General features: G+C 41.1%; 1 protein-coding gene across 2 annotated transcripts; it reads right to left on the bottom strand.

The window, feature by feature from the left end:
• Positions 1-9: 9 nt before the first annotated feature.
• On the bottom strand, positions 10-18534 carry cacna1sb (calcium channel, voltage-dependent, L type, alpha 1S subunit, b). 2 transcript variants are annotated; one of them, XM_003448235.5, is made up of 45 exons: positions 18079-18533; positions 16601-16706; positions 14345-14484; positions 14075-14208; positions 13773-13925; positions 13491-13696; positions 13300-13403; positions 13069-13214; positions 12906-12987; positions 12666-12826; positions 12347-12572; positions 12045-12252; positions 11559-11679; positions 11332-11446; positions 11148-11247; positions 10956-11025; positions 10523-10655; positions 10288-10417; positions 10142-10201; positions 9831-9937; positions 9612-9699; positions 8511-8618; positions 8333-8385; positions 8102-8248; positions 7700-7901; positions 7421-7579; positions 6296-6406; positions 6126-6209; positions 5493-5537; positions 4978-5004; positions 4759-4884; positions 4593-4658; positions 4394-4485; positions 4154-4313; positions 3900-4027; positions 3704-3800; positions 3520-3622; positions 3310-3411; positions 3084-3217; positions 2808-2933; positions 2314-2525; positions 2170-2234; positions 1900-1946; positions 1747-1821; positions 10-1516 (listed from the first exon to the last, which is right to left on the bottom strand). In XM_003448235.5, the coding sequence occupies exons 1-45, from the start codon at positions 18261-18263 to the stop codon at positions 1205-1207; spliced, it is 5556 nt and encodes a 1851-aa protein (XP_003448283.1). In that variant the 5' UTR covers positions 18264-18533; the 3' UTR covers positions 10-1204. The 2 variants fall into 2 exon arrangements, with proteins under 2 accessions (XP_003448283.1, XP_019205092.1); XM_019349547.2 differs by having other exon boundaries at positions 3310-3622; positions 18079-18534.
• Positions 18535-18643: the final 109 nt, after the last annotated feature.

Genomic DNA, 18643 nt, shown 5'->3' with positions numbered 1-18643 from the left:
CTCGAGAAGTACATCTTCTGGATGATTTATTTTTTTTTGCCAAGGTGAACATACCAAAGTAAAACCAAGCCTCAGTGGCACAGATTTAGAACTTTAGAATTATGATGGGAGAATAACTCAAACTAATAGTATCTCCATCATTTTAAACAATAAGTATGCATGACAGCAGGTCAGAGGATAATGTATAAAACAAAACAGTCCTGTCGATACCTGATGTTAAGCACAAACACGAAACAATGCAAAAATCCTATCCACACAGTTATGAATAAAATGACAAGCTTCAGTGACGTATCAAGCTAGATCAACCATACCCCAGGTATGCTGATGAATCTTTACTAAACTTCTTCCAGCACTTATTCATTACGAATTTATGTGTGAAACACAAAACGTGTAGCGTTAGAGTGACGTAAAAACTGTAGGCACTGCTCAACTGCTTCAGTTTGTGTTTGAAATTCATAAAATATTTATTATAGCTCGATCAGTAGTTAATAATTCCATTAGATTTACCTCAGTTTCCCCTCACGGTTAATATAACAACATTTGTGAACAAAAGAAATCTTGTTCGACACTAACAGATTACAACACTGTGAAATCCTAACAGATCAGAGGACACTGCTTCACAGCCTTCATCTTGCACTGTTAGCACCAGAGCCCCTTTAAGACGCTTAAATATTTTGGGGCCTGAATGCAAAGAAACCACTGGTTCCCCCTAGTGGAGTCCTGTGCCATTGTCCTGTTTGAACTGCATCACAGTAAAGACGCAGTAAAGTTACCTTCTGTATGAATTCACTGAGTGACATTTTCACCACAGGTCACTTTCTGACCTTCCTCATTCCTCATTAGTAAGACACTCGGCTCACTGACGTGGCTGTCCCAAAGGCTATGGAATGGATAACCTCAACAAACACTACAAAGAAAGAAGTGCATCAATCCATTTACTCTGAGACAAGTACAGCGTTTTTATTAATTCGTCAAATCTGAAGTATTAGATGTTTCATTATCAGATATATTGTTACTTCTCAGTTAATGTTTCAACCAAAACATGAAACCGTATCCAAACTGTCTGTAGGCACTGAGCCATCCTGACTGATACAGATTTTCAAAGAAGCAACAAGCTTGGTAAAGTGATGTGAGTTGGAGTCACACACTAGTGTTCAAAATACAAAACTGTCATGATAACCATGTAAAATCCAGGTGGCAGTCCCTACACTCCGGAGTCGGCTTCAGACGGTCCCCGTGCGGAGGGAACCGTGGGAATTGGACGTTTCTTTCTCCTCACAGCCGGATCTGGCCGGCCTGTTACCACTGTTGCCGCCGCTGGGGCAGGAGGAGGGACAGGGATGGGACGCCGCTTTTTAACGGGGGTCATGCTGCTGGAGCGTTCTTTCAGGATGCCCTGAGCCACACCCTCCATGTCAGATACTGAGATGTGCATGGCTTCAGCCATCTCTTTCTTCGTTAATGAGACAAAGCCCGGGTCCCTGGCCAGGGAGACCAGTCCACCCTTCTCTAGAGCCTAAAGAAACAACAACATTCAGGTTTGTGCTCACGTACAGTATTATTTTTAGTGTATTAATAACCATTGTGTTATGTTCAATTATACAATACTTTCAGTTATTCTATAAGTTAATTCAGTCCAGAACTAGCTTTAACTTAACCCGTCTCTGACAAACCTGACAGCAGATGTCAGACATGGCAATTAATTAGAGTAGAAAAGAAGACCTGATCAGCCACTTTGACACCTACCTCTTGGACGAGGTGGTCGGCTGCAGTGCGTGAACTCTGACTCTGACTGTCACCATAGTTAGGGTCATAAGGGAACTGCATAGAGAAGGTAAGTATTCATATATCGCCTGCATAATCTGTTCTTGGATGAGTCAACCTTCAATAAAATATTACCTGTGTTCTGTCTGTTCTCACTGTGAAGTTCCAGGCATGTCTGCTGGCTAAAAGAGGTAAAATAAATACATTAATGAATATATAAATAAGCAATTACGAAGCATTCCTATGGCTCATGTCTCAGTTTATTAATTTGGAGTTATTATCCGTCCAGAATTTTCCATGGCAACATTAAAAAGTCTTATCAAAGACCTTCATCTTTGATTGGACTTGTTTTGTGGTTCCGATTTAACATATGCGGCATATCATGTCTCGTTGCTTGTGCCATACCTGCCTCCTCATCCTCACAAGGATTGTAAAAGTCATCTGGAGTCCCTTCTCTTTCAAATGAAAATCTGAGAGGGAACAAAAATGATCACTCATAACGGCACTTGTATGGCATCATACTGATGAGGAGAGCACTTTGGTACTCACTCTGCAAAGGCGTTGTTGTTAGTGTTGCTCTTTGGTGGAGCTGTGGGGAAAAATTCTGTACCAGACACCAAGGCTGAGGCTGAGCTTGGTGGGGACTCGGGCTGGCTTTCAGCGAAACTGAGCGGCCGCATGTTGGTCACCTGTTGGGACTGAGTGTTAGCCGGCTCAGTGGAGAACGACTCTACCCGGTTACCAAACAGGTGGTGTGAACGCTGCAAATACAAAGCAAGATACATATTAATAATGAAATAATACACAACAATGTAAAGGCAGGTTTACTGAAATATTGTGTATTTGCATTTATATTTAAGCTGATATCATCTGACTGCTTTTCAAGTTTTCGGAAAGGTTTCTAATGAATGGAAATTCAAAAAAAGGTCTCCATCCACTAAAGATTGTTTTTTTTTTAATAAAACAAATAAAGGAGGCCATAACAAAGGTGCTGCAGAATGGGAATACGAATGCACCGTATTGTTGCTGACATTGTTTTGCACCTGATAAATGGCCTCTTCTCCTGCCTCCTCCATGGCTCTTTCCATCTCTTCTTCATTCTGCAGGTCTCCTGAGATGGCTCTGTGCATTTCTGGAGCTGCTTCTTCCTCTATACTCCTCAGACCCGCCTAGAAAAACATGGAGAATGTGGATAAATGAAGGACAGAGGAACATATCACCGTGAGATAAAGCTGAGTACTGCTGATATACAGTATTGAGTACATTTACTTGCACTGTAAGCTGAACTGCAAAAACGGAAAAGGAAAACCCCAGCTCACCTGGATCTCTGGACCTGAGGCACTCTTCTTAGTTGGACGGTAGCCGTAATACTCCTCTTGACGCTTGATGAACTTGCGCAAATGGTCTTGCAAAAGGAAGGTGGCGTAGAATTTCCCCACAGTCACCTCATCATCTATAACCAGACATAACATAATCACAGTGCGCTCTGTGTTCAGAGCTGGATTATTTTGTAAATGTGAAACATGACATATACTACTGCCTCACCTCCAATAGGAGGAATGACCTGGTCTAACAGTTTCATGCTGGTGCGCTTCCAGATCTTCTTTATAATGGCTCTCAGCTCCTCATTGGCCTGCTCAAAATTACCTGTTAGGAACGATTCAAGATAACGGAGGGTTGTTACAGTAGTAGCAGATGAGGGTGAAGGAAACATGTATGTTGTATAAAACATGTACAAGTCTGGGTACACCATACCTTCCGTTTTAATTTTGAGTGCAGTCCTGACCAGAGCGAAGAGGGTGGCGTTAAAGGTGACCGTGCCATCACTGTTGAGAGGCATGTTCATACCGACCAAGCGCTACAAAAAGCAGGAAAACTTTAATATGGGCTCCTGCATACTTGCAAGCACCACACAGTGTTACTTTATGCCTTTCTGTACCTTGCATGCAGCCCGGTGAGGACAGAATTTGCCAAAGCCCAGAGGAGGCTGAATACTTCGCAGCAGCGTCACCACATCCAGATGTTTGATTCTCCCCCTGTTAGATCAGAGAAACATCCCGAGTAATACCCAATTAAACAGCATCCCAAGGGTTATTTGAAAATAAATGAGTTAAGAAATGAGATTTCACACTCACGTAGCTTCGGGATCATATTCAGCCCAGATCTTTTTAAACTCATCCAGATGGTGTGGACCAAGCAGAGACCAATCACGGGTCAGATAGTCAAAATTGTCCATAATAACGGCTACGAACAAGTTGAGGATCTTGAATAAATGAAAGACAGGTGGTTAAATGTACAATGGTTTGAGCATTTCTATATTTTTCGTTTCATAGATCATCCCTATAATATGACTATATATAATAGATAAAGAAAAATGTTGAATTCTCACCAAGAAGGCACAGAGACAGTAGAAGCTGAGGAAGTAAAAGACAGCAAAATTGGACCCACAGGTGTACTCTTCTCCTGGCAGGAAGTCAGACTTGGGGTCACACTTTTTTCCATACATTGACGCCATCATGACCTCTTGCCAAGCCTCTCCAGTGGCACATCTGGATATGTAAACATAAACCAAACAATGAAATGTTGTTTTGTGTTCAAAACACATTTGAAGCCCAGAACCTGGTCTCACCGGAATAACATCAGAACAGCCTGAGGGAATGTCTGGAAGTTGTTGTTGCGGTTGATTTGGGTACCATCCACTAATGCTATCTTTCCAAAGATCTAAAGGTTGAAACAATGAAATTTAAAATTCAGTGTCATTCATCAATAACAAAAAATAGCAAAATGTAACCAGTGACATTTTTTTTTTACAGTTTTTTTTTCTGTACCTGCATCCCAACGACAGAGTAGATAAAGAAGAGCATCACGATGAGCAGAGCTACATGAGGCAGAGCCTGTAGGCAGAAAACAATGACATTATTAAAAAGCAATCACTCGGAAGCGCAATGGAGACTTGAAATAAAAAATCACGACAACAACGATTTCAATGATGACCTGGAAAGATTTGATGAAGGTCCACAGCAGGTTACGGATGCCCTCCGAACGGTTCAGCAGTTTGACCAGACGCATAACACGGAAGAGTCGGAAGAAAGTGATGGAAACAGAAGCATTTTCAGAGGCCTTTGGACACAAAGAAGGAATTTCATGAAATGAAACCTCAAGTAAAAGACAAAAACATGACTGGTTTTAAATGTCTGAAGAGTTCAGGCTTACCGCAATGACTTGCATTGGATTCGTCTCCTGAACAAAGCAGACGAAGAAGTGAGAGGTTGCAGCGGTATGTGTTGCATTTAATATAATGTTAAATATTATTAAAATATGACTTCAAAATAGGGTTAATATTAGAGTCATTTTCCACTTTTGATGAGTTACAAAGCTTTCAGATCAAAGCCGCTTGTAACTCATGCAAAGTAGACAAGCTACACACGCTTTATTTTGGACATATTAACTTTTTTGCAGTCAAGCAATGATTAATACTTCCTACCAATATAGTACACAGTCTTGAGACATAGCTGTGTTTATAAAAAACAGTATGAGCCATACTGAAACATAATATAGCCACGCCCTTGAGATTTGTTTTATATTCGCTATGTAAGATGACGCAGACAGTGTAAACAGAAAGGTTTTACCAGAAGGTTAAGCAACACACGGTCTGTTACATTAGTGCTATACTTTAGTGGCGTGCTCACACAGCAGAGCTCATGCAGCAGTGCAGATCAGATATTTACACAGCCATGGAGACAGTACAGTCCTCCACTATCGGCCAGGGCACTCTGTAGAGGATAGACAGATGAGCAGTGAGGTGCATGGGTGGCAGAGGGATTGATGGGGAGGAACAGGTGAAATATGGGCTTCGATTCAACAAAAGTGAAACTGCTGCAAGCTTGTGCTCGTGGATGGAAAAATTATGGCATTGCAGTGCAACCATGACTGAAAAACAAAAACTGTGATCACCAAGAGGAAACTGAGCAGCACGAGTAGCATTACCACATAATATAACACTGAATTCTTATTTGATATTGTGCTCTTTTTAAGCGCTCGCACAAGACATCAGATGGTGTTTTTTGTGATGGAAATGCATCCCAGGCTGCACAAGGCACCAAGGAGGGAGGAGATGGATGGGATGAGGTGGGAAAGGACGACAACAGTACTGACCATGTCCTGTGAACTAGTTCTCCTGGTGCCAATCAGCTGTTGAGCCACAATTATATGCTTCTGGGTAAGATTACTAAATAAATGCATGTGGTCATTCTAAATCATATGGCACTATTGCCTAAAAATGTCTTAATATAGCAAACAATAATGGTGCTCTTCAATACTGATATAAAATATGCATGTACGTAAATCTTATATGTACTCACATCGACTTCACTCAGGATGACGTCAACAACGCTACCAACAACAATAATGAAGTCAAACACATTCCACGGGTCTCCAAAGTAACCCTGCACAGACAGGTGAAGCATACTGACACATTAGGCAGTGGGAGTGGGTGGATAAGAATCCAGACAATAATCGTTAGAGCGTTTACCCTTGCTTTGAAGGCCATGAGCTTAAGAATCATCTCCACGGTGAAGAGCACCGTGAAGATTAAGTTGAGAATGTCTGACAGCTTTGTGACGTGGTCCGACTGATTACAGTGCTGTTTAAAGAGGAAAGAAAATAAATATATTTAAATATTTTAGCATTAACAAAATACAAATCCACATTCAACAATCCTATAACTAAACAGACAACTGTAAACAGACAACTGTTTAGTTATAGGACTGATGCCTAAACTACTTAAATAAGATTACAATTGTGATAAAGTAGGATTAGACTTAAAAACACATAAATTAGACCCACACTGACATTTTTATAATTAGGTCTGGTCTACACATTACATTCTCTGCTGCTTTACAAACCTTTTTTATATATTAACAAGCACCTCACATGCACATCATGGTGTGATGAACTGTCAAAGAATTATAGTGAATGCTCACGTAAACAACCCTCATGGTTTGGGAAGACTACACAAAATACTGATACCTGGTTACCAGACAAATACACAAATTAAAAATAGTCTGGAACCTCTCAGTTCATATTGAATTTCCGAGGGCCGTAATTAACAACAGACTCCATTATAAAAGATGGGCACAGTCACTGACGAGCTGCTGTGTTTCCCTGGGGAAAATATTTTTTTCTCTAATGCACGCTATCAAAGTAGCTATGTTTAACCTAAAAGGAAACTGAGGTGCGTATCCTGCAGAGGTGTCTGTGCACAAGCTGTGCACTGCAGTGTACATGTTGTTAGTGCAATTATCTATGAATAATCAGTAAAGATTCATGCATGATGACATGACCTGAATGTTAATTTTATGTTTGGGACTTTACACCTTAGTTTAAGTATTTGGCTCAAGTCATGATTATTTTGTGTATTGTTCGTTTTGTCAAAGGCAAATGTGTAAAAGTTTACTCAGAGTCTGTGGGTATCATTATGTGCAGAAGCCTCTTTAATAGGCCTACAGTTATTTAGAGCAACTTAGAGAAAAATGTCTGTCAGCGTCATCAGCTCCTCTCACATTCATCTTGGTCCTAGACTGAAGATACTCAGTAATGACATTCAGTATTTTCTATGAGGACCATTAATATATATTAGGCAACAAAATGTACATACCTGCATCCCCAGACACAAAGTGTTCAGCATAATCAGAAAGAACATGAGGTACTCAAAGTAGCAGGAGGTGACAATGTACCAGACCCTGTACTGGTACGGGTTTTTGGGTATGTAGCACTTCAGAGGACGAGCCTTCAGAGCGTACTGCACGCACTGGCGCTGAAGAGACAACGAACAGACAACAGACACATTTAAGGAAAAAAAAATGAGTTGCAACATGTTTTTATTTTGAATAATTAGACTACCAGTAGTACTGTCCTCTGCCTCATCTCAGTGTACCTGGTTCTTGTCCAGCTCACAGTTCTTATACTCCTGCTCACCCTGCTCCTGGAAGGTGACTATGACAAAGCCCACAAAGATGTTCATCATGAAGAAGGCTATGATGATGATGTAGATAATGAAGAAGATGGACACATCGACACGGTTGTTGAAGACTGGACCCATGTCTTCTTCAGCTGAATCTATGGCTCTGTATAAGAGTCTGCAAACAAATGTAGATGAAAAATGAATAAATCAGTGAACAGAGATATGGTCAAATGAATGACTTACAATATTTCCAGTCAATGGAAATACTCGTTTGTCACTTTCCACCTAACTCCTCACTCAGTCAAGTAAAAGTAAAACATCAAATAAGCTTATCACAAATGCAGCTGATCAAACCAAAACAGCTTTTGTGCTTACTTTGGCCAGCCCTCGAATGTGGAAACGGTGAACAGAGCCAGAATTCCATTGAGCACGTTGTCAAAGTTAAAGTCATTGTTGAGCCATTCTCTCTTAGCCACTACTGTGTCTTGCAGGGAATTCTCCATATGCTTCAAGTAGAATCCCCTGAGAGCAGATACAAGGAACATTAGTTAAAATAGACTGATGGTGGAATGAAATCTGCCATCTGATGAATGTTGGTTTCCTTACTGGCATTCCTCCTCAGTCACTTTGGACACATCTGTGCAGCTGTAGAATTTACCCTGAAAGGAAGTGACACAATTCAGCAGTTAGACATCTCTCTCTATATTTACTAAAGAGTAGTTTTGACTTATCACATCTATGGTATCTTAGGCCACCCGGCTTTAGTTCAGAATTTAAAAATTACCTTAAAGAGTTGGACTCCTATGCAGGCAAACATGAAATTCAGCAGCAGGGTGACCAGGACGATGTTACCAATTGTTTTGATGGCCACAAATACGCACTGGACCACATGCTGTCATATAAGACAAACAAAATCCAATAAACACTGAGGAGAACTCTAGACATAAAAGTGAAAGACATGATGTTAATTGATCACTCAAAATCCATATGTATCTGAAAATATCCGGTCATTTTCTTTTACTTTACACTTATATTCTCTTACATTTATTGATTCCTTTTAGAGAAAATTACTAGTTACTTTGCAGGTGAAGGTTGGACCACTAGACGAAACTACCTAACTCACACCTGGGGAAAATATGACCCCAAAGCCAGCAAACTGTCTTAATATGGCCTACAAAGAAAAGGAAAATTATCCCACCAAACCTAATGGGAGGTGGCCTTATACAATGAAATGAAGGGAACTGAATGGAGTGGGTCTTAACTCAATTTCAGTGCACTCAGTTTTGAGATACCAATGCAGTGTTGCATTTAAAACCATTGGTAAGGTAAATTTAGTTGGATAGGTATAGCATTTGGGTGGATTTTTCTTTTATGTTAGCAATGTTTTCATTGTAACCTGCACTGTGTTCTGCTTAACTTATCTAGCTCTTGTTTGGGATGCATTTTGATTTTCCCCTGCTACTTATGATTAGTTAATGAAGTATGAAAAGTCAAAATGTATCGTCCCCATATGAGTACTAAGGGTCTCAGGAGGATAAGTCAATGTGGCTCACTTACAAAAATGCTGCCAACCCCTGACGTTTTTACAATTGTAGTTGCTAAACTTAATACGGCAGTATTAGTGATAAACAAATACTCTGATTTCATATGCTGTGTTAAAATATCAGTTACATGGGCCATTTTTCAATAGAATGAGTACTTTTTATACTTCTATTACTTGTTGCTAATTATACTTTTTGACTTTTATGTAAGATTTTGAAAACAGAGTTTTTATGGATATCAGGCAACTTTCCACTTATTTGACTTTTACTTTTAAAGAGTCTCTCTGATCACTCTCACTCAGGCACACAGCTCTCGCCTCAAGCAAACTGTGCATGTGTTTTACCTTTAATCCTTTGGCTCTGTTGATAGCTCTGAGAGGCCTCAGCACCCTCAACACCCTGAGAATCTTCACGACGGAGATGGCACTGGATCTGCGCACAACAAGAACACATGGCAGAAAGCAGCCTTGAAATTCATATCTGAGAAAATAGTATAATTTAAGCAAAAAAATAACAATGGTGATCTTTTCATTTAACTTGAGCATCTTATCATGAAAACTCACTCCATTCCCATAGACAGAAGAGACACTCCGACCACAATCAGATCCAGAATATTGAAAGAGTTACGACAGAACGAGCCTTTGTGCATGAACGCTCCATACACCGTCATCTGTCAGTGAAATAAACAGAGAACAGTTGAACTGAGACTCTTTTTTAAGTGGTTGACCTTCAGTACAACAAGAAGGCCCCTCTAAACTTCGGTCTCAGAAAAATTACAACAAACTAGCTGGTTAATCAATAATGTAACATAGCATGACATTAGAGCTGGATCCATCAATAATGCTCTTTACTACTGTTACACTGTTAAATCTACCTTCAGTACAATCTCAATGGTGAACACAGATGTGAAGACAATATCAGCATAGGCCAAGATCTGAAAGAAGCACACAGAAAAAACAGTCACATTTGCCTTCATCCAACAGAAATTGTTCAGTTCGTTCACCTACACCTGGCTGTTACCTGGTTTCTGTAGGACTTGGGATCAATGGGGTCCTCAGCTGCCAATGAGATGGAGGAGAGCAGGATGAAGAGGAGGATTAAGTTGGTGAAGGACGAAGCATTGATGATCTTGTAGCACAATTTACGGAACCTTGATTGTAAAAACACACAGGCACAGGTAAATGTTTGCAACATTTATTATGATATGATATTGTTTTCAGGTTGGTGTTGAGCTGGATGATGGTCTGTTTCCTACTTGTTCTGAGGGCCAAAAATGAAAAAGGAGCTAGCTTCAGGTAACGGAACTGCTTCTTCCTTCAGCTGCAGATCCGCCATTGGTCGGGGCCGGGGGCTGATAGGGATTTCAGGCTCTTCCTCCTCATCATCACCTACAATACATAAAAAAGGCTCAGATTACTGGAGATATTCAAATGAAAGCCTGAAGCAAAGACCCGTAATGAGGCCGTAGGCTTCATATGGTAGTCACCAGGGGAGTGTGCTATAAACACAACACGGGGAATTAGCTGAGTCTAACTGTGATGACAGGTTCCTATACTTATACTGTAACACAGCCAAGACAGCAGCCTTGATAAACAGCTGGTGTAAGGAACACAAATTCTTGCAGTTAGTGACCTCCTATGGTACAATTACACCACTGGGAAAGGTTCAAAATTATTTTCTTGTATTACCTGGGAAATCAGCTGGTGGAAATGGATCTTTCACTTCATTGACATTAGACTCAAATTCATCGATTTTGAGCTAAAAAAAAAGAAAAAAAAAAAAGAAAAACAAGGATGTTAATTTCTTCTAGATACTTATGCTGCAAAATTACATGCATTTCAAGAGTAAAGAAGTGACATGAAGCCAGAAACAACAGAAACCTTGGCTGTGGTGGGCATGCCTTCTATCTTGGCCCTCTGCTCAGCCAGTTTCTTAGCTATCCTCTCTCTCTCCTCATCAGTCTTCTCAGGCATTTTTGCCCTGTATGGCAAGAAGGAAAAGAATTACATCGAGCAGATTATCTCAGCTGGCTTAAACTTTTGGTTTTGCTTTTTTCCCTTTCACCTTAGCAGCTTCTTCCTCAACTTCTCCTCTGCCTTTTCTTTCTGAGCTGAAGTCAAACTCTCAGCCTCTGCGAGGTTGTCGACGGCGATAGCGAGGAAGACGTTGAGGAGGATATCTGTTTGCAAAGAGCTCAGGAAAAGAAATGAACCTTGCCTGTTAACATTATCTCCATGCATAGTTTGAAAAAACAAAAACAAAATAATAGTGTGAGCATATGAGAAGGATACAGTTTCCACAGACAAAGAGAATAATGAAGTAGATGGAGACCAGAATGCCAGGAATGACAGGGCCTCCATAGGCCATGATTCCATTGTACATGATGGATGTCCAGTCCTCTCCTGTGAGGATCTGAGAAACGGTTAAGAGTTTAAAAAGCAGAAAAATGATTAATTATTGTCATGTATGAATGGATAGGACTGGAAATGAAATGTGAAATGAGCTTCATTTAAACTACTGAACGCAAAAATCTGTTTTAACAAATCAGTCATTACATCTGAGGCATATAGGGAATGATATGTGGGGATTCCAAATATCACATTACTTTGGATCTTTGACCTTTTCTTCAATGTCAAATAAAGTCAAACTATCATAAAATGCTTTTTATCTTTAAAATTATGCTTGAAATTCTACTGCCTCTGAGGTTTGAGCTTTCTGAGTGCTTCTTGTATTTAAAAGTTTAAAGAAGACCCTACGAAACCAGTGCCTGGTCTCACCTGAAACACACTGATCAAGGCCTGAGGGAAGTTGTCAAAGTTGCTGCGCCTGGCTCTGTGGTCAGAGAAGTTAAATTTCCCTCCAAAAACCTGCATGCCCAGGAGTGAGAAAATGACAATGAAGAGGAAAAGAAGAAGAAGGAGGGAGGCAATGGAGCGAACGGAGTTGAGGAGAGAGGCCACAAGATTACTGAGTGACTTCCAGTACCTGAAACACAAACGACAGGTGGTAAATGGCAACGGGTTACGCTATAATAGCTTATGCTGATACTACGGGGATATTATACGTGATCTCGACTTACTTTGTGACTTTGAGGATCCTCAGCAGGCGGATACACCTGAGTACAGAGAAACCCAGGGGAGCCACAGCACCTGCAGACAGCATGATCATCTCCAGGATACCACATAGTACCACAAAGAAGTCAAAACGGTTAAATAGAGACATGAAATATGCCCTGGGTCCCAGAGCATACATCTTCACAAACATCTCAATGACAAACAGCACCAGCAGCACCCGGCTAGCCACATCTGTTGAGATGATGGAAGAGATGGACAAATGAATAAGCAAATGGAATATACGCAAAACTATTGGTTATTGAAATATATATGTAAATTATCAACCTTGAAAGGAAGTCAGGCTTTCAGACTGGTGGTGGTACTCTGTGGCTATGGTCAGAGTGTTGAGGAAGACCAGGAACATCACCACCCAATAAAACGCCCTGGTTTTCACGTACACCAGGCACTTCATCCTGAAGAAACGGTTCCAGCGCCGAGCCAGGCGGCTAAGCACAAAAACCAACTCTAACTTGCTGTTTCATATTGAATGCCAGCATTTAGAAATGTTCACAGTGGGAAACTCACTAGTAATAGATTATTCGACTCTTGCCCTCCAGGTCATACAGACTGTCTGTGTCTGAATCTCCACTGGACAAAGGCAGGAGTCCTGATAAGAAAATAAGAGTTGTAATCGGAGATTGTCTTTGTTGACAAATGTTCTGAGGTTTGTTTTTTTTCTAGAGCGCACCTTTTCCTTCTCTATCAGCATCCAGGACTTCAGCGTGAGTGATCCACTCCATGTAGCCGTGGAGGTCCTCATCCAGCTGCTGACGCTCTCGTAACTTCTGGAACTCTCCACGTGACCTGGCCTTTTCTCGCTCTTTGGTAAACTCTCTGTGTGAAACAGCAAACAGACGTTATTCTATTCTTTCTTTGTTTAGATGAAAATGTTAGATTTACGGAAATAGGATAATCTTACCCACTGAGCACACCCAGAACCAGATTGAGCACGAAGAATGAGCCCAGCAGAATTAGAGGAACAAAATAGAGCCACGGCCATTCATTCCCTATGGCATCATTCACCTAAAATCCAGGGTGTCAGTCAAAATCAGTGAATTTTATTTGGCTGCAAACTGCACACTGAATCTGAGACAATATTCAGCCACTGACCCAGTAGAGCACTTTGGTCCAGCTTTCCATGGTGATACACTGGTATACTGTCAGCATGGCAAAGCCAATGTTATCAAAGTGGGTGATCCCGTTGTTGGGACCTTCCCAGCCGGGCCGACATTCCGTGCCATTGATGATGCAGCGGCGTCCATTACCAGCCTGAGCACAGGGGGCAGGCAGTTCTCCCTCTGCTGTGGCATAGATATCTGTGGGGCAAGTTTAACAGCTTAATGTAAAGACCCAGGTATAAGTATGTCTCACTCAGTGTTCTTTTAAACATACTTGTGCCTTTGTAATAGCAGGTCTTATGCATTTTGCACTTAAAGAGCTCCAGCCCCATGATGGCATAGATAGTGACCAGTAAGAAGACCAGCAGAGCAATGTGTAGAAGAGGCAGCATCGCTTTAAGGATGGAGTTCATTACCACCTGTAGGCCTGCAAGTGGACAAATAAACCCAGTTTGTTATAGAAGCCATAAGAAACTGGTACTGTTACAGACTCATAATACATGACTATAATGTTCAGTGTATCAGATGAATTTAAGGTGTATAATCTAGAATCAGCATGTGTGGATTGGTTCTTACTGGGGACTCCAGAAACGAGGCGTAGAGGCCGCAGTACTCTGAAAGCTCTCAGTGCTTTCATATCAAACCCCCCACCCTTCTCCTTTGGCACACCTGACACCATGTTTACAGTATCCATAAATAAGGTAAAGAGACTGCAGGAAAAGATGAGACAGCCGTAAGTGCCATAGCCGGTACACTGTTTATGTATATCAAATTATATTTCAGTTTTGATATATATTACATTCTTAACAAGTAAGCTGTCTACCTGCAGCTAAGACATCCTCTTACCCCATGAAGACGATGACAAAGTCCAATATGTTCCAGCAGTTTCGTAAATAGGCCCCTTCATGGAACACAAACCCATACGCTACTATCTTCAAGAAGCACTCCAACGTGAAGATGACCAGGAAGATATACTCCAGACTTTCCTGCAGTAACGGGAACAAAATGAGAACACTTTCAAAAAACTTTCACTCTCACATAATATTCTCTAATAAAGTATTAAATGATTGATTAAATCTTTTAAAGAGTAAAGTGACATGTGAAAGAAGAGCTTGGTTTGATGCTGTCTGACTGAGCAGCACACAAGTACAGAAAGATGAGTAAAGCCACTGGAGGTCAGCAAAGGCTTAATTCTTTCTCTTCTTGGGCAGACTTGTGAAACATATGCTAAGAAGAACAGCATAAAAAAAACAGCAAAACTGTTGCTGGCATTGTAGCAGCTCATTATCTTTTGTTTCCAGTTTGTTCATACTGATGGAGATTAAACATAACCTCCAGAAGGTTGAACAGAGGGACGGGCCATTGCCCGCAGAGTGAATGATGAAACATTTTGACACAATGTAGCAAGTGAGATGTGTCAGACAAAGATGAAGCAGACTGTTTGCAGGAGAGAGATAAAATGTGAGTGGCTGAATGAAAGCATCATCTGCAAATTGTCCCCATCTCTGTGCTTTTATTATCAGTGTTGACACAGGACAGGAACACAGAACAGGGATTTTTCCTCAGACTAGACGTGGTTATATATAGATCTGAATATAGATGTTGTAGAACAAAAGGCTGTTAATATGACAACAGTATGATAAAGCTTCAAGAATCCAGTAGGAATCCAGTCTTACTTCCAGTCCTAACAATCAGAAATAGAATAGAATAGAATAGAATAGAATAGAATAATCCTTTAATTGTCCCACAAGGGGAAATTTGGTTGTAACAGCAGCCAAAAAGACACATATACAAACAAACAAACAAACAAACAGTACACAGGACACAGAACAGAAACATACACAATTTTTCTTACATATTTACATTAAGGACAATGGTTACTATATACAGAGAATTCATTTGAGGTATGTACTGTAACTGACATGCAGTTTATTTCCCTTTCCCTAAATCAGCTCAATAATCTCTAGCTGAACCAGCAAACACTGGTCCTAATCACTGACCCTGCATCCATTAACGCGTGTACACACATTTATAGGCTTTTACTCAGTGTTACCCCGAGTAAAACGAATTCACCAAGGAAAGCTGCCCTGCTAGGCTACTGCGCATCAACATTACAAGCTATCATATTATTGGAATACGTGGCTGTGGTTACACGAGGCAACATTGGCGGATTCTCCTGTATCACCTGCATCAGTGGAGTGACGGTACTCAGGCTGACCTACTTCTAACAGTGAAAGAGGGGGTTGGTCCATCTCTTCTTGCATTTTCACCTGAGGAATGGCACCGTGAGAACTAAGGAGGATTTAGGAAGAGGGCCAATGAAGAGATCAGCTCAGATTTGGGTTCCTAATAAAAGTAAAATGGCTATAAATCACAAAGACTGACATGAACTTTAACCCAAAGATATATGTGGAGTATTATTGACTTAATGTAGGAAAGTAACCGATGGCTGACATTTGTGCTAAATGCCAAACCTCTAAGAGAAAGTGATCTATTTATCATAACATTGGTGTCAATAGGACACATCCAATAAGCACTGGCCAAATATATGCACGGTGCATGATCAGATATATGTTTTGCTCACATGTGCATCTTGTTTATCTTTATAGTCTGTGACCTGTAATACACTACCAACAGTTTCACAGCTTTAAAACACACACCTATGAAGCTGAAACATAATATCTTTCTGGACATACATCAGCATCGTCCACCTGCCACCAGCTTTTTTACACTACTTGAGAACGAGACACTCGATGACTCGTTCCTCTGCAGACACAGATGGGGCTCCAAATAAAGAACCGAGTTGTTTCTGGACACATTCAAATGGCGTTTGGCATCCCACAGCTTGTCACTGATTCAAAGCTGTAGTAAATTAATATTACTACACTCACTTGCTGATCAGAGCTGCACAGTCATCTACTAGTGATGGTAAAACTGAGCCTTCATGAGCCCCAAAACACGAGATTAATTTAGTGTTTCAATTCTTTTATGTATCATGAATATTATGAAAATGAAATATCGATATAGTCATCATTCACCACAGTGGCCTCTCATACAGTCATGTGACATGCAACAAAAAAAAAAGGCTCAATGTTTATTTACCAAATTTAAGTTGGTGTTGTTGGTGTCGTCTTCAGGCATGGGCAGGAACACAGCCAAAGCTACACAGTTTGCAAAAATGGTCAATAAGATGATGATCTCAAAGGTTCTGGAAGGGGATGCTCAGGATCGTGACAACGACAACAACAAACAGCAACAAAAATCAGAGTTTGCCCCCCCAAAATATCCACAAAGGTCTATTGTCTTATGTTTAGTATGTTACGATGTTAATGGGTGAGAGTGGGAGGATGACTTAATCTTTCACAAGAATAAAACGGTCAGTTTATTTATCTGACTAAGTTATTTTACGTTTGTGTTTCAGTGTAACAAATCCAGCTCTGCAGCAGCTCTGTAGGCACTGACTAGTGCCTTTAAATGCTGCCTGAAACATCATCCCTGAAGCAGCCCCCCTGGGTAGCCAGCAAAGTGTTCCACTTTAATGTAATCTTGCCTGCTGTGCTGCTTCATTCTCACCCATAGGGGGCTCTCTGTGAGAATTCCCCTGCCAGGTCAGCATGATGTCTCAGTGTGATGCCATGGGACAGCTGCAGAGCCCAAGAATATGACCAAACCATTTGAACACAGACTGTTAACCAGGAAAGAAATAAAGAAAAAAGTGGCTCTTTAAATTTTGAGATCCGTGTACGAGGACAGTTTTTTTTTTGGGTCTTCAGACTTTTTAGTAATTTTCCATAATTTGGCTCTCTATACAGCACCTAAGCCCTGTGTTACCAAACCACATACCAATGTGATTAAACTGTGGCGGTGGAATGACTTATGACGTGGTCCAACATACCAGAACGAAATGTCAAATAGAACAGATCTTTACACATCATCACGTTTTAACATGTGGTCACTCTTAAACTCAAAGTCTGTGTATCTGCATTTAAACGCTGTGAACAAGAGGTTCCTATCACTGGATTGGTATGATCAACTCATTCCAGTCTGGATCCAGGAATGACCATGAGGCTAAAAGCAGAAAATTGCCTACAGGGGCCACAAGAGCTATCAAAAGCCCGCGTTGTGCTCTTTCATCTTCTCCTACTTGGACGCTGAAGTCACTATTTGGACATTTAAAAAAAATAAGGAGCGAGTTGAATAAGACTACCTTGTTAATTGTTTTTTTGCCTGATGCTTTTGTCAGGTGATCTCAGGTTAACAGCAGGTGAAACTCCACAGGCTGCAAACTTGACTTTGATACAGATCAGAAACATTACAAAAGTCTTAACACTTCAGGGATCATCTCATCACACATTTGGAAGAGACCTGGCTTGAGCATGCTGACCACAGGTGAACAAGGCTATTAATTCACTGCCCTGCTGTCAGTATTTTTAAACCGGGGCTCCATGCTGCGCTGACTGTATAATGCCATGTATAATGCCTTGATATCCTTGAATTTCAAAGAAATATTTAAACTGAAATTTCTTCTAAAATACACACAGTTGTCTGAGGTGTGTGTGACTGAAAGATCTAAAGGATACTTCCACTCCACTATGTTGATGCAGGCTTTGCGGAAGGGATTTTTGAGGTTGAACAGGAAGAGAGATCTCGCGGGTCGAGGGTTTCCTCCAGTGGCCTGTAGTTTCTTAAGCTTCTCCCTCTGCTTCCTCTTCAGCTCCTCTTCATTCATGATGATCGGCTTGGCCGCTTCTGTGTTCGACGCCATCTTGATGCCTTCACCTTAGACAAGCTCCAAATTCCTGTGAAAGTTAATGTTTATTGTAAAATCCCAAACTCAGGTCCAGTGTGTCTCCCCTTTGTGAAAGCAGATCCTCCTCAGGCTCCCCTGGCACCCTCTTTCTTCTCCTTCTCCTCCTCCTCGCTCCTTTGTCGGTCTCACCCGGGCAGAGCCACAGGCCTCTCTGCCTGGCTGAGGGCCTCTGACAAAATAAGCCCACCACGTCCAGGAAAAATAGCAGGAGCCCAGAGTGACTGGAGGAGCAGTTGGCCTTGGTATAGTTTAAATTTAGATTATGAACCACCAGCAGGCCATGCTTGGGGATGATTATAAGGGTAGAGTGAGGGGGGGGGACTGTGTCTCTTTGT

Source organism: Oreochromis niloticus, linkage group LG20, assembly GCF_001858045.2.
Source record: "Oreochromis niloticus isolate F11D_XX linkage group LG20, O_niloticus_UMD_NMBU, whole genome shotgun sequence".
Lineage (NCBI taxonomy): Eukaryota > Metazoa > Chordata > Actinopteri > Cichliformes > Cichlidae > Oreochromis > Oreochromis niloticus.
The sequence above is the reverse complement of the archived record's forward strand: the minus strand, read 5'-3'. Positions and strand labels throughout refer to the sequence as shown.

Excerpts from the sequence above, each read along its gene's own strand:
- cacna1sb (XM_019349547.2), bottom strand. The coding sequence starts at position 18,263 with ATGGCGTCGAACACAGAAGCGGCCAAGCCGATCATCATGAATGAAGAG. Across the intron at positions 9,938-10,141 it reads CCATTGAGATTGTACTGAAG|ATGACGGTGTATGGAGCGTT; the intron begins GTAGATTTAACA and ends TTTCACTGACAG. Across the intron at positions 4,486-4,592 it reads ACTCTGTCGTTGGGATGCAG|ATCTTTGGAAAGATAGCATT; the intron begins GTACAGAAAAAA and ends TTCAACCTTTAG.